Here is a 17,500-nt window from a genome sequence, read left to right on the forward strand (position 1 = left end):
TAATTCTTCCAGAGCATTGCAATGAGTGAAAGATTCAAGAGAAGATGACTAAAGAAGGAAGAATTAAGAAAAAGAAAAATAAGGAAAGAGATAAGCAAGAAACCATTATCTATGAACCTCGGGAGAGGAAGAAACGGAAAGAAAATATAGTTACCTGCACAATTTTGTCGACAACTTCCGGTTTCCCCATTTTCGTTGGCCCAAAGCGCTGCAGATTCCAAGTTCCAATTCTGAGGGGATTCTGTATTGTCCCAGTTCCCCCTGTCCCACTGAAGATAGTTAGAAGGACCCCCAGGGCAAAATATGACCAATCCATTGTCGTCGGGTAAATATTGATCTGAAATGAAATTGCCTAAGATTATAAAGAAATACATTCCTCATTACCTGGTCTACATTAACTAGAGTACGTAACCCGTCAAAAATGACGGCTAAGTATTTAGGTAGATATGCACACGCACACGCGCACGCGCATACCCATCCCATACCTTCCCCCCTTTCCTAACTTACTCTAGGGGAATCCCTTCTCACCAGGGTATTACTACTCCCTCTTCCCATACACAAGGGACAGGGAGAAACCGAACAATCATACGTTTGACAATGCCACGCAGCGTGTCAGGATATATATATATATATATATATATATATATATATATATATATATATACATATATATATATATATATATATATATATATATATATATATATATATATATATATATATATATATATATATATATACATATATGTATATATGTAGATATATATATATATATATATATATATATATATATATATATATATATGTATATATATATGAATATATATATATATATATATATATATATATATACATATATATATATATATATATATATATATATAATATATATATATATATATATATATATATATATATATATAGAGAGAGAGAGAGAGAGAGAGAGAGAGAGAGAGAGAGAGAGAGAGAGAGAGAGAGACTCTTGCTCTTTATTATATAGAATAGATGATGAAAGACAAATACCAGGATAAATTGAACTCAAAAGAAAATATCAATTCCATAAACTATATTCCTTCTTTTCGAATTGGTTATAACTGGTTCAAATGATTTTCAGTACCCAAGACTATCTTTTTTCACAATTTAATGATTGATTCTAATTTTGCGTTAGTTATAATATGTTTGATATATATAGATAATTTATACCTCATAAATGTTTGAAATTTCATTGCGATTTGATTTTGATGTGATTTCTAATATTTTGTTTTAATGTTTTTCTTTGTTTTTTTTACAAAGGTGTCATGATTATTCTTCATAAAAGGTAGTAGTACACTGTTAAAAATTTGCATTTAAAACGGTAAAAATCTTAAAATAAATGTTGCAGGCATTTACAGTTTTAAAAACGGATACCTTGACGTAAATGAGTGATATTACAGTCACCAACCCGTAAAAGATAATAACAAAGTAGGGTAAAATTACGGTCGCCTGTATTTTACTGAAATACAGCTGACAACAGCATATCTTTACGGAGAACTTCCGATTAAAATTACGGGTTTTTTGACAGCGTATCTTATATTTTTGTGTTTGTGTGTCTTTTTATATTACTGTACGTGTACTGTATGTGATAATTTTATATATGAATTCTACTCAATATAGTTTTGAAACCTCATTCTAGAACTCGTTTTTTGCTTCTCTTGTGATATTCGAAGAGATACTGAGAGATTGATAATAATAATCGTAATATTTTCCAGAGGAAGGTTATTACCTCTGCCAACAAAATTGGAAGGAGGTTATGCTTTATTTCCTATATTCATAAAATCATAGAAAACTAGAGGGGTACTCAATAGAGCGTAGACCTTCGCCGCAGCAGCTTATTTTTCGACCTTTTGCTCAACCTTGACCTTGACCTTTGACCTTAACATGTATTAATTGGCGTGGATTTTCTTACACTCAAATATAAACTAAGTGTGAAGTCTGTGACAACGATGTCCCAACTTATGGCTGCTTACTTGAATTAGACATTTTGCTTGACCATGACCTTGACCTTTGACCTTGACCTTCCAAAATTTAATCATTTCCAGTTTTTTACACAACAGTTAATCCCTGCAAGTTTCATTACTCTAAGATTAAAATTGTGGCCAGAAAACTGTTCACAAACATACACACATAAACAAACAAACACATTAACAGGGGCGAAAACAAAACCTCCTTTCAACTTCGTTGGCGGAGGTAAAAATAATAATAGTGTAATGCCATTTCATACCCTTTATCACCTAACCTTGAATTTCAAACGGGGCTCTACCGGATGTGCAACACAGCTTTCATCAGATCTAATTACATTTGTCTATTTCTTATCAAAAAGAATATATGCGTAGGTGTTGTTATCGTTGTTTGCGTAGGTGTTGTTATTGTTGTGCGTGTTGTTATTGATCACAAATCACACTTGTGTACATGTTACACAGCTTTCAGTTGCTGGACAATTTAAAATAAATCTTCATCTACCTACATTTCAAAACGGGAGTGTTCTCACGCTAAGATCACCAAACATGTTCTCCCTTGAAATCTTAAGAAATGTACATCAAAGTATTTGTACACGAGTAAAAGTAGAAAAACAAACTGCGAGAATTAATGTGAGAAATATCAGATTTGTTGTTACTTCTGCCAACGAAGTTGTAAGGAGGTTATGTTTTACCCCCTGCTTGTGTGTGTGTGCGTGTTTGTTTGTGAAAAGCTTCCTGACCACAATTTTGATCGTAGATTAATGAAACTTGCAGGGTTTAACTGTTATGTAAAAAGCTGGAAATTATCAAATTTTGGAAGGCCAATGTCAAAGATCAAGGTCACGGTCAAACAAAATGTCCAATTTACGTAATCAGCCATAAGTTGGGGCATCATTGTCACAGAAATTTCAAACATAGTTCATATTTGAGTGTATGAAAATCCACGCCAATTAATACATGTTAAGTTCAAAGATCAAGGTTAAGGTCGAGCAAAAAGTCGAGAAATAAGTTGCCGCGGTGGAGGTCTGCGATCTAATGAGTGCCACTCTAGTTATTTATGTCTTTGGGAAACTAAGAAGTGAAGGTGATATGTTATAAAAATGGGAATCCTATTTTGCTAGACCTAATTCGAATGCTGGGACAAATTATTGGAACAACATTTACAGTCTTCATAGATATTAAAATCCTCATATATTAATGAATAGTGATATGATATTGATTAATGTCAACTACAAATTACGTTGTGTTGTCTTTTGGCAAATAGCTCACCAAATGAGAAACAAATCTAACTCGCAATTGTATATAAAAGAATACTAAATCCACCAAACTGACGGACGACACCTGAAAAAAACGTTAAAAACCGCAAAAAAAAAAGAAACCTGGAAACACGTTAAAATAAACGCAAAAACGTTAAAAACCGCGAAAACAGAAAAAAAACGTTAAAAACTGGAAAAAAAATAAAAATAAACGCAAAAACGTTAAAAACAGCGAAAACAGAAAAAAAACGTTAAAAACCGGAAAAAAAATAAAAATAAACGCAAAAACGTTAAAATCAGCGAAAACAGAAAAAAACTTAATAGCCGTGAAAAACACCGGAAAACATTTTTGATCGCGAAAAAAAACGTTAAAAACCGCGAAAACAGAAAAAAACGTTAATAACTGGAAAAAAAATTAAAAATAAACGCAAAAACGTTAAAAACAGCGAAAACAGAAAAAAAAAGTTAAAAACCGGAAAAAAATAAAGATAAACGCAAAAACGTTAAAAACAGCGAAAACAGAAAAAAACTTAAAAACCGTGAAAAACACCGGAAAACATTTTTAATCGCGAAAAAAACGTTAAAACCGCGAAAAACGCCGTAAAACTTTAAAAACACGAAAAATACCGGAAAAGCCACTTCCATCTATCAAAGCGGTCATCCTTAGTTCAACAAACCTCGTTTTAATAAGAGTAATCAAATTAGTCTCCGAAAGTTTCTTTGAAAAGGAACTCAGAGAAACAGTAGATATATTCATGACTGCTCGTAATGTCATTTAAATCTTGAGGAATGTTTAATATTATTATTATTATTATTATTATTATTATTATTATTAGCCAAGCTACATTTTGTCAGCAACAGCCAACAAAATATCTCATATGGAGAGAGAGAAAGAGAGAGAGAGAGAGAGAGAGAGAGAGAGAGAGAGAGAGAGAGAGAGAGAGAGAGAGAGAGATCGCGCCCATTGGCGTCAAACTTTTGGGTACATGGTAACAATAATATTCTTTAAATTTAGAGAGAGAGAGAGAGAGAGAGAGAGAGAGAGAGAGAGAGAGAGAGAGAGAGAGAGAGAGAGAGAATCGTAATCGTCAACGGAAGCAATTTATCGCTATAAAACCGAAATTTCTACAAAACTTTTGTATTAAATTATTTAGCCATAGCCCCATGTACAGAAATAAAATTAATACCTATGAAATTCTCGAATTAGAAATAATCTATGCAATATTCAATTAACATTTTTCTTCTTCCTTTTTGACTCGAGTAAAAGACATCTCCGAGGAGCCTCTTCAAATGCACGTCTCAGAAATTTTCATTAAGAGGGTTTCATTAGCGGGCTTAATTGCCTCTTTTAAGCAGTTAATGAGATATGAGAAGACATTAAAGAAAGGTGGATTCCTTATGGAAAAATATGTAAATACTAAAAAGATGGGGAGAGCTTTCATCTCGGCGTGTTTCGTCTTTACGCAGGTACATGCGGAACTGACTTCCTAATCGGGTAGTTCTATTGGTAGATCTTCAAAAGTTCAAACTTGCCGCAAATGTTTTTATGTTGAACAGGCTGATATAAACCTCCTTTCATAGTTTATTTATGAAAGATCTGTTTTGATGTTGTTACTGTTCTTAAAATATTTTATATCAATTGTTCATTACTTCTCATATAGTTTATTTATTTCCTTATTCCCCTTTCTCACTGGGTTATTTTTCCTTGCGGGAGCCCTTAGGCTTATAGTATCCTGCTTTTCTAACTGTGTATTTTGTCTATTAAACACTGCCATTTCATGCAGCAGCGGAAACAGTGGTACCGGTTGGAATTACTGTTGAAATTTAGAATTCTGTTGATTCTTTTGTAATTGAGACTATTCACAGTTTATTGTTTTTCACACCTGCAATATATATATATATATATATATATATATATATATATATATATATATATATATATACATATATATATATATATATATATATTTATATATATGTATAAATATGTTTATATATATATATATATATATATACATATGTGTGTGTGCGTGTGTATGTGTGTATGCATATAGATAAATATATATATATATATATATATATATATGAATGTATATACATATACACATACATATATATAAATATATATATATATATATATATATATATATATATATACATATATATATGAATGTATATACATATACACATACACACACACACACACACACACACATATATATATATATATATATATATATATATATATATATATATATATATGTATGTATAATTATGAAATCCCCTATAAGCTTTCCCCAAGGATGCTGTCACTAAAACAAACCATAGTACTCTTCAAGTCCTTTGATAATAAGATGAGGTTGCTAGTTCCAAACCTTACCCTAAAGATTTTGAAGTCTTTAGATAGTACTGCATCTGTCTTTTTTTATTGTGCTGAACAGAACCAGCCTTGCATATGTTTGCTGATTAAATTATATGTTGTATTATAAACCTTATTAAATATTAGAATGACTAGCACCATAATTTCATAGGCATTAAGATGAATGTTTTTTTTTTCAATTGGATGAAAAAAAATTAAGTCTCGTCTGAGAAATATTCAAATAATGTTGTACAATTAATTTTCTCTATGTAAACACTTTTTATTCTCTACAGTACTATATCCTTGTTCTCAAATGGTTGAATTTACTACGTAGTAACCTTGACGACAGTAATGACCGTAACCTTTGAATGCCGTGGTGAACATTTTGAAATATGATTTCAGTTGTGAGATTAGGTATAATCTATGTGTCATGATAAGGCTTATAAACGTGTAAAGGTTCTATCACATAAACCGGTGCAGCTGTGGATTCGAATAGTTTATTAATCGGGTCTATATAGAGTCGATATGATAAATTTTCTACCAGGTTATAATTTCAGACATGATTACTTAGGTCTGGTATTTATTTCATATATTGAATGCGTAGATGCACTAACTTGAGGATTTTTTTTTTAGGTTCTCTTTCAAGTGATTATGCAGTAAGTTTATTCCCAAACATTCAATTATGAGTATAGCCAGGTTTCCAGTCTTTGGTGTCCGTGGGTGGATAGTGTCATTAGTGCACTTGTGTTTTGACCATGCCATCTGCCATCAGTAGTTAATCTATTTTTTTCATTTTACAAAAATGGCCTTTCTGTTCTGTAGAAGTTTGATTTTAAGTCGATGCCTTTTTGAGATTATCATAAACGCGATTTTTCCTTTTTGTATGATATTACTACTACTACTACTACTACTACTACTACTACTACTACTACTACTACTTTTCCTACTCCTTCTACTACTACTAATACTACTGCTACTACTACCCTGATCAGAAACATTAGAATTGAAGCCCTGGTTTACGAATTATTATTATTATTATTATTATTATTATTATTATTATTATTATTATTATTATTATTATTATCATTATTATCATTAATTGCTAATGTATCTGAGCAACAATAAATACAACGTAGAAAGAGCTATAAGCAATTGCCGCAATTTGGAAGAACTAAAGAAATTTACTTTTAGAACCAATCCACTGAAGTCAGCGGTGTTAGTAATGACACAAAACAAAGAAAGTTAGAAAGGTTAAATTTTTATTCTCACACGCAATGCCAAATCTCCTACTCTTTTAGTCTCCATACTTTCTAACTTCTTGCACCATGTATTCTATTTTTGCTCCCCCTTTACTTATGCTAAGACTATGTTTCCCCTCTTCTGAGTACCATTCTTCTAAGTATTTATATTCCTCAACTGTTTCTATTCTTCCATTTCTAACCATTCCATTAAGAAACAGTAGTAGTAGTAGTAGTAGTAGTAGTAGTAGTAGTAGTAGTAGTAGTAGTAGTAGTAGTAGCACAAATGTTTGCTAATACTGAGAAATGGGATGTAATAAAAAAATGAATGACCCAGAGAGAATACAGTACAAGATTTTGATAGGAATGTTGAACAGGTTGCAACTACACCTTTTTGGGCGTTAATAGCAGAAAAAAGGAATATGGCCAGTTGAAAATAGAATAAAGTTTAAAAAGGTGATGCTGTTTCATAACATCATAACATCGAATGATTAACGATTAGTTAAGAAAATAGTGGAAGACCAAACGGGGAATGCTGGGGGAAAATATCTTATAGCAATATGCAAAATAATATGTTATCAAAATTGAAGAAGTAAGAATGTATAAAAAGCCAGAACCCAAGAAAGAAATAATAAGTAAAGAGGAAATTTAAATTAAAAGAAAAATAGGAGAATAGAAAGCAGAACTGACCAAACTGAGGTTTGTAAACAGTAATGGTAGAAGAAAATATATAGGAGAACTTAACACTAAGAAAGCAGTAATAGTTATGAAAACAAAGTTGAAAATAAAGGAATTAGATTAAAATTATAGAACCAGGAATGAAAAGGATAAGGTTTGTGTGTTGTGTAGTGAGTCAGATGATACAACTGAGTATACGTTTAGCAGTAAGGATTTAAGAAAATTTAGAAGCAATGAATAGAATTAGGGAAGTTAGAAACACCGCCTAAAGAAGTCGCCCGATATATTTGACAGGTTCTAAAAGTTAGAAGTAAAAGTTCAAGCTATGCTGTCTGTGTAGGATGTAACTAATGATAATGAATTTTCTGCAAATTGCAGCGCTTAGCACCTACAGTAGTAGTGTACCCACAATCACAGTGTTGTGGAGAGAGCAACGAGAAACCTGCAACCTACTAAATAACTACTACTACTAGTGATAATTTATTTATTTTCACTTCATTATATCGTGAGGAAGAATACTATTGGATTAATATTTTCACTCTTAGATATCGAGGGTTGTAGTTGCCGATGTGGTAACGTCCCTGACTGGTGATCACCAGACTGGGGTTCGAGTCCCGCTTAAACTTGTTAGTTCCTTTGATCACTGTGACCTAACCCTCCTTACGAGCTAAGGATGGGCGTTTGAGGGGAGCCTATAGGCCTATCTGCCGAATCATCACCAGCCATTGCCTGGCCCTCCTTGGTCCTAGCTTGGGTGAGAGGGGGCTTGGGCGCTGATCATATATAATATGGTCAGTCTCTAGGGCATTGTCCTGCTCGATAGGGCAATGCCACTGTCAATTGACCCTGCCATTCATAAGCGGATTTTAAAGCCTTGAATGACTTCTTTTTTTTCATTACACGCCTCTTCTCTTGAGGAAGACTTTCGTTATGGGCGAACTCAAACTGTTCGAAGTCCACTCTTTGAACAGTGAAAACCATAGCGATGCCAGCGATCATTTACGATGAACTATTGGCTTTTTATTCAGGTAATAAATCATAGTATACCGATCATTTAACGTCTATAATCAATCATTTTGTGTGTGGTGGTGGCAAGGCCAATGGGTGATGGTGGAGGTGGTAGGGGGGTGGGATATGTAAGTTTCCAGTCATCTTCGATGTGATTTCCCTAAAGTTTATATATATATATATATATATATATATATATATATATATATGTGTGTGTGTGTGTGTGTATACATATATATGTATATATATGTGTGTATATACGAGTATATATACTGTATCTATATGCAAATATATATATATATATATATATATACTTATGTATACACACACACATATATATATATATATATATATATATATATATATATATATACTTATGTATACACACATATATACACACACACACACACACACACACACACATATATATATATATATATATATATATATATATATCTTTTAATTTTGTAGTATGTTATGCCAGTGTTCAAAATTGCAACATTTGTTACGTTAATGCATGCTAAAATTTAACAGTACTTTATCAAATACACCTTTGTTATTCTCATTTTTTCATTTCCATTTCCTATCTATTCTGCCTTTTGTCTTTTGTAACTTATCTATATTGACAATGCAGAATTTTCATTCCTTGTATTTTTTTCTTTTCTTTTTTGGAATGTCCTAAGTTTCCTCCTTTTTTCAAATAAAATTTACTAAACGTATCTTATGCTTTTCATTGTATTTTACAAGTAATGAGATGAATGAAAACCAGCACGTTATAAATTAGATGATCTAATCCATATTGCTTCAAGAGTAATAATAATGGACTGAAATCAGTCCGAGAGAAATGATTACCTATAAGACATAAATTTAGTAGTCATTAGGAGTGTTGAAATTGATTATATTGTGGAAGTCAATAGAAATGCTTTTAGTAATGAATTCTCTTTCAGAAATAATTCAGCAAAAGAAATCTTGGGATTTAAAAGTCGTAGGACAGACAGCCTTTTAATATATAATGTGTAATGTATCTACTTTCTTCCGAACCGAGGCCCTTTGCGTCAATACGCGTAGGAGGAGATGATGATGATGATGAATGTATCTACAACATAATGTATTTAATTCTCTTCCTTTGATTTATAATACACAACACAAGAAAATCCAGAAAAAATAAAAATAAATACTCAAACAATAATTTAAGTCTTAAATCATTTATAAATGTAACGTTTACTCGGTTTATTCAAACCTAAAACTTATTTTTAAAACATTTGAAATTCTCTCTTTAATTTTATCAGTATTTCAAGCAACAGCAGAGACCGAGGAAAGTAGTTACAACAGGTATAAAGGCAAGGGTTTGACCAGGACCTCTGCTTAATTCCTGAAGTTCAAACCACGGTAATATTACCATGCAACAATATATAACATGAAATTATCCTAAAATTGAGCGCTAGAAACTACAGAAACAGGCCCTTTTTCAAACGTGTTTATATATATATATATATATATATATATATATATATATATATATATATATATATATATATATAATGTGTGTGCGTGAGTGTGTGAGTGTGTATGTATGTATGTATTTATGTACAAACACAAACATACAATTTATATCTATATGTATGTATGAATATATGCATATGTAGGTTATGTATACATATGCGGAAACACACACATCTACACGCGGACACATACATATCTATATGCACATGCACACACACGCGCATATATATATATATATATATATATATATATATATATATATATATATATATATATATATATGTGTGTGTGTGTGTGTGTGTGAGTTGTGTGTGAGTGTGTGTATGTGTGTGTGTAGAAATCACGAAAGCTGACACGTGATGAGCATAAAATATGTATTATAGCCACGAAAGGAAACATGGAAAGACTTAATTGGAGTTTATAATCTCGTCCGTTGGAGACATCAACAGACTTAGCAATGAGAATATACTGTATATACAAAGACACCCCCTTCTCCTGTATAAATGCGATGTCTTTGTATATGCATTATCATTGTTGAGCACGTTGATGTCCGTAATAGACGAAAGTACTAACTCTAATCAAATCTTTTCATTTGTCTTTTCGTGGCTATAATACATACATTCTTAAACACATACACACAAACATACACACACACGCGCACACAGACATATCTATATATATATATATATATATATATATACATATATTTATATATGTATATATATGTGTGTATACATTCATTTATATGTATATATATATATATATACATATATATATATATATATATATACATATATATACTGTAAATATATAAAGTATATACATCTATATATATATATATATATATATATATATATATATATATATAAAGTATATACACACGCACATATATATATATATATATATATATATATGTATATATATATATATATATATATGTAAAGTATATACATATACTGTATATATATATATATATATATATATATATATATATATATATATATATATATGTAAATTATATACATATACTGTATATATATATATATATATATATATATATATATATATATATACATATATAGGGAGTAGAGTTGCTAATACTTTAACTTATTGTTACCTTCCTTAGTTCACGAAACGAGGGGGATTACACCTTCAAATAAGAACGACGCAAATACTGGAACAACTGTCCACAGATGAATGTTGCTCGATGAATGAACCGAAAAACTAGTATCTGCCATCGTCATTTAGTGATTTTTCCCACCTGTACCTTACTTAATCTACACCGGCTACAGATGTTCATAGTTATGTGGCTATGAACATCTGGTCCATGTTTGAGAGCTCATAATATTGAAAGGCAGAAAAAAATAGCTCTATAAACCTTTCTTTGTTAAATTGTGTATTTTCTCATTGTCCTTTACTGGGTTTTAATAATTCAATGACTGTTTCTAATGTGCCGATCTTCACCGTTTTTTTCGTCCTGAGTCAATTATTTTCACATATGTTCATATCAGAAGTAAATATTATAAAGCCGAAATTAGGCAGCCGGAGATGCTCATAGATAGTTTATATATATATATATATATATATATATATATATATATATATATATATATATATAATATATATGTTTGTGTGTGTGTGTGTATGTGCGTGTGTGTGGTTGTGTGTATGTATGTGTATGAGGTATACACACACACACACACACACACACATATATATATATATATATATATATATATATATATATATATATATATATATATATATATATATATTCTCAGTACATGCAATTATATTTATGTATATGCGTTTGTAAAATCATTTCAATCTTAATAACTTAGTCACTTCAGTGATTTCATATGCTAATATCTACAGCACTTGGACATTAAACGTCATCATTCTTTAGAAAATCTCTTGGCTTGAAATATTTGAATATAAATAAAGAGAATTTAGTGCTTAAATATCAAATACCTTTTGATATGAAATTCGTATAAGTTTATTCAACGTATGCTTCCACTACCACAAGTGTTAGAAGGATTAATTAATCATAAATAAATTCCTAAAGAGTCTTGTTAATAAATTCATCACCTCAGTCACTTGGTATAATTAAAGATGAAAATGCATGAATATGAACATGGGGAAATATAAACATCATCTATATATTTCTAAAGAATATTTACAATGTATGAATTTGAAAACATTCAAATAACTTAGACCCAATGTTGTTATTCTTATTAACCAGCCCAATGAGTCGAATTTCATCAGAGCAAAGGCAAATTTAGTCAGTCAATAACCTATGCATAATTTTTCTCATAGCAACGTGTTCCTGAGAAGTATCAGTTCGTTCATAATAATCGATTATATACTCGTATGGCCACAACCATTGCATATTCGGACAAACATTCATAGAATCCTTGTTGCCTTAATCTTTCTCTTGAACATGAAAAGCTAAGTGCTGACTTTATTGGGGGTGATTTAGCGCTTTTCACGTGAGGGGTTCGTCCATAATTCTTATTTGTTGCCTCTGAATTTTAATTGAATATCATCTTAGTTTTACTCCTATTCATTGTCAGTCCCTCATTTCTTAATAATAATAATAATAATAATAATAATAATAATAATTCGGGTAAATATCACAGATGGAAAGAATCTCACGACTCGAAGGTGAAGGATTGAAATAGTCTCCAAACTACCGGATAGAGGAACCTACGATGGAAACGCAGTAAAACACCACAGGAAAAACTTGATTCTGGTTAAAATGAACGACAAAATGATATAGCATATACTACTTAAAATAGAAATAATCCACCTGTACAGTTGAAGCCCCTCCCACTTCGTTACTGGGACGTATTCATAAAAATGAAGGATATCCTTGTAAGCATAAGGTAAAAGTACAAGGTAATTCTCTGAAGCAAAAGGTAGAAAGAAGTATAAGCAAATCTTTCTTTCCATATTCATAATGATTACCTTTTACTTGTGAGGATATCCTCCAAGCAGAAGTAAAAGGTTGACTCGTGTTTCGGGAGCACTTAGTTACATGTTGGAACTTGTAAGATTTCATTTGTGCTGTCAAGATAAGAAAGAGTTTAGTATTTATAATACGTATTTAATGCCCTGTTTTTACTTGTATTTAATTAAGTTTACGCATCACAAAGAACACAGACGCCGCCGCGCCTTCCCCAAAGCCTTGCTGGCGACATCTATCCCCCACCCCTTGCATTAGAAGTTCTTTGACCTCTTTTTAGCTCCCATACCCCTTGCATTAGAAGTTCTTTGACCTCTTTTTAGCTTCCCCACCCCTTGCATTAGAAGTTCTTTGACCTCTTTTTAGCTCCCATACCCCTTGCATTAGAAGTTCTTTGACCTCTTTTTAGCTTCCCCACCCCTTGCATTAGAAGTTCTTTGACCTCTTTTTAGCTCCCCCACCCCTTGCATTAGAAGCTCTTTGACCTCTTTTTAGCTCCCCCACCCCTAGCATTAGAAGTTCTTTGACCTCTTTTTAGCTCCCACACCCCTTGCATTAGAAGTTCTTTGACCTCTTTTTAGCTCCCACACCCCTTGCATTAGAAGTTCTTTGACCTCTTTTTAGCTCCCACACCCCTTGCATTAGAAGTTCTTTGACCTCTTTTAAGCTCCCACACCCCTTGCATTAAAAATTCTTTGACCTCTTTTTAGCTCCCCCACCCCTTGCATTAGAAGTTCTTTGACCTCTTTTTAGCTCCCCCACCCCTTGCATTAGAAGTTCTTTGACCTCTTTTTAGCTCCCCCACCCCTTGCATTAGAAGTTCTTTGACCTCTTTTTAGCTCCCCCACCCCTTGCATTAGAAGTTCTTTGACCTCTTTTTAGCTCCCCCACCCCTTGCATTAGAAGTTCTTTGACCTCTTTTTAGCTCCCATACCCCTTGCATTAGAAGTTCTTTGACCTCTTTTTAGCTCCCACACCCCTTGCATTAGAAGTTCTTTGACCTCTTTTCAGCTCCCACACACCTTGCATTAGAAGTTCTTTGACCTTTTTTTAGCTCCCACACCCCTTGCATTAGAAGTTCTTTGACCTCTTTTTAGCTCCCACACCCCTTGCATTAGAAGTTCTTTGACCTCTTTTTAGCTCCCTCACCCCTTGCATTAGAAGTTCTTTGACCTCTTCTTAGCTCCCACACCCCTTGCATTAGAAGTTCTTTGACCTTTTTTTAGCTCTCCCACCCCTTGCATTAGAAGTTCTTTGACCTCTTTTTAGCTCCCACACCCCTTGCATTAGAAGTTCTTTGACCTCTATTTAGCTCCCCCGCCCCTTGCATTAGAAGTTCTTTGACCTCTTTTTAGCTCCCCCGCCCCTTGCATTAGAAGTTCTTTGACCTCTTTTTAGCTCCCCTGCCCCTTGCATTAGAAGTTCTTTGACCTCTTTTTAGCTCCCACACCCCTTGCATTAGAAGTTCTTTGACCTCTTTTTAGCTCCCCCACCCCTTGCATTAGAAGTTCTTTGACCTCTTTTTAGCTCCCCCACCCCTTGCATTAGAAGTTCTTTGACCTCTTTTTAGCTCCCCCACCCCTTGCATTAGAAGTTCTTTGACCTCTTTTTAGCTCCCCCACCCCTTGCATTAGAAGTTCTTTGACCTTTTTTTAGCTCTCCCACCCCTTGCATTAGAAGTTCTTTGACCTCTTTTTAGCTCCCCCACCCCTTGCATTAGAAGTTCTTTGACCTCTTTTTAGCTCCCCCGCCCCTTGCATTAGGAGTTCTTTGACTTCTTTTTAGCTCCCACACCCCTTGCATTAGAAGTTCTTTGACCTCTTTTTAGCTCCCATACCCCTTGCATTAGAAGTTCTTTGACCTCTTTTTAGCTCCCACACCCCTTGCATTAGAAGTTCTTTGACCTTTTTTTAGCTCCCCCCACCCCTTGCATTAGAAGTTCTTTGACCTCTTCTTAGCTCCCACACCCCTTGCATTAGAAGTTCTTTGACCTCTTTTTAGCTCCCCCACCCCTAGCATTAGAAGTTCTTTGACCTCTTTTTAGCTCCCCCACCCCTTGCATTAGAAGTTCTTTGACCTCTTTTTAGCTCCCACACCCCTTGCATTAGAAGTTCTTTGACCTCTTTTTAGCTCCCACACCCCTTGCATTAGAAGTTCTTTGACCTCTTTTAAGCTCCCACACCCCTTGCATTAAAAATTCTTTGACCTCTTTTTAGCTCCCCCACCCCTTGCATTAGAAGTTCTTTGACCTCTTTTTAGCTCCCCCACCACTTGCATTAGAAGTTCTTTGACCTCTTTTTAGCTCTCCCACCCCTTGCATTAGAAGTTCTTTTACCTCTTTTTAGCTCCCCCACCCCTTGCATTTGAAGTTCTTTGACCTCTTTTTAGCTCCCTCGCCCCTTGCATTAGAAGTTCTTTGACCTCTTTTTAGCTCCCATACCCCTTGCATTAGAAGTTCTTTGACCTCTTTTTAGCTCCCACACCCCTTGCATTAGAAGTTCTTTGACCTCTTTTCAGCTCCCACACACCTTGCATTAGAAGTTCTTTGACCTCTTTTTAGCTCCCACACCCCTTGCATTAGAAGTTCTTTGACCTCTTTTTAGCTCCCACACCCCTTGCATTAGAAGTTCTTTGACCTCTTTTTAGCTTCCCCACCCCTTGCATTAGAAGCTCTTTGACCTCTTTTTAGCTCCCCCGCCCCTTGCATTAGAAGTTCTTTGACCTCTTTTTAGCTCCCCCGCCCCTTGCATTAGAAGTTCTTTGACCTCTTTTTAGCTCCCCCACCCCTTGCATTAGAAGTTCTTTGACCTCTTTTTAGCTCCCACACCCCTTGCATTAGAAGTTCTTTGACCTCTTTTTAGCTCCCCCACCCCTTGCATTAGAAGTTCTTTGACCTCTTTTTAGCTCCCCCACCCCTTGCATTAGAAGTTCTTTGCCCTCTTTTTAGCTCCCCCACCCCTTGCATTAGAAGTTCTTTGACCTCTTTTTAGCTCCCCCACCCCTTGCATTAGAAGTTCTTTGACCTCTTTTTATCTCCCACACCCCTTGCATTAGAAATTCTTTGACCTCTTTTTAGCTCCCCCACCCCTTGCATTAGAAGTTCTTTGACCTCTTTTTAGCTCCCAAACCCCTTGCATTAGAAGTTCTTTGACCTTTTTTAGCTCCCCCCACCCCTTGCATTAGAAGTTCTTTGATCTCTTTTTAGCTCCCACACCCCTTGCATTAGAAGTTCTTTGACCTTTTTTTAGCTCTCCCACCCCTTGCATTAGAAGTTCTTTGACCTCTTTTTAGCTCCCCCACCCCTTGCATTAGAAGTTCTTTGACCTCTTTTTAGCTCCCCCGCCCCTTGCATTAGAAGTTCTTTGACTTCTTTTTAGCTCCCACACCCCTTGCATTAGAAGTTCTTTGACCTCTTTTTAGCTCCCACACCCCTTGCATTAGAAGTTCTTTGACCTTTTTTTAGCTCCCCCCACCCCTTGCATTAGAAGTTCTTTGACCTCTTCTTAGCTCCCACACCCCTTGCATTAGAAGTTCTTTGACCTCTTTTTAGCTCACCCCACCCCTTGCATTAGAAGTTCTTTGACCTCTTCTTAGCTCCCACACCCCTTGCATTAGAAGTTCTTTGACCTTTTTTTAGCTCCCCCCACCCCTTGCATTAGAAGTTCTTTGACCTCTTCTTAGCTCCCACACCCCTTGCATTAGAAGTTCTTTGACCTCTTTTTAGCTCACCCCACCCCTTGCATTAGAAGTTCTTTGACCTCTTCTTAGCTCCCACACCCCTTGCATTAGAAGTTCTTTGACCTTTTTTTAGCTCTCCTACCCCTTGCATTAGAAGTTCTTTGACCTCTTTTTAGCTCCCCCGCCCCTTGCATTAGAAGTTCTTTGGCCTCTTTTTAGCTCCCCCGCCCCTTGCATTAGAAGTTCTTTGACTTCTTTTTAGCTCCCACACCCCTTGTATTAGAAGTTCTTTGACCTTTTTTTAGCTCTCCCACCCCTTGCATTAGAAGTTCTTTGACTTCTTTTTAGCTCCCCCACCCCTTGCATTAGAAGTTCTTTGACCTCTTTTTAGCTCTCCCGCCCCTTGCATTAGAAGTTCTTTGACCTCTTTTTAGCTCCCACACCCCTTGCATTAGAAGTTCTTTGACCTCTTTTTAGCTCCCCCACCCCTTGCATTAGAAGTTCTTTGACCTCTTTTTAGCTCCCCCACCCCTTGCATTAGAAGTTCTTTGACTTCTTTTTACCTCCCACACCCCTTGCATTAAAAATTCTTTGACCTCTTTTTAGCTCCCCCACCCCTTGCATTAGAAGTTCTTTGACCTCTTTTTAGCTCCCCCACCCCTTGCATTAGAAGTTCTTTGACCTCTTTTTAGCTCCCATACCCCTTGCATTAGAAGTTCTTTGACCTCTTTTTAGCTCCCACACCCCTTGCATTAGAAGTTCTTTGACCTCTTTTTAGCTCCCCCCCCCTTTGCATTAGAAGTTCTTTGACCTCTTTT

General features: G+C 34.4%; 1 protein-coding gene across 1 annotated transcript in view; it reads right to left on the reverse strand.

The window, feature by feature from the left end:
• LOC137649620 (deoxyribonuclease-1-like) overlaps nt 1–11,311 on the reverse strand; it is a 24,874-nt gene extending 13,563 nt beyond the window's left edge. Inside the window, exons 1-2 of the mRNA XM_068382597.1 lie at nt 11,157–11,311; nt 155–337 (exon numbers count right to left, since the gene is read on the reverse strand). Of these exons, the coding sequence (XP_068238698.1) occupies nt 155–316 (162 nt within the window). The 5' untranslated portion in view covers nt 317–337; nt 11,157–11,311. The remainder of the gene's footprint in view (nt 1–154; nt 338–11,156) is intronic.
• Between the last annotated feature and the right edge of the window lie 6,189 nt (nt 11,312–17,500).

This window comes from Palaemon carinicauda, chromosome 11 (genome assembly GCF_036898095.1).
Source record: "Palaemon carinicauda isolate YSFRI2023 chromosome 11, ASM3689809v2, whole genome shotgun sequence".
Lineage (NCBI taxonomy): Eukaryota > Metazoa > Arthropoda > Malacostraca > Decapoda > Palaemonidae > Palaemon > Palaemon carinicauda.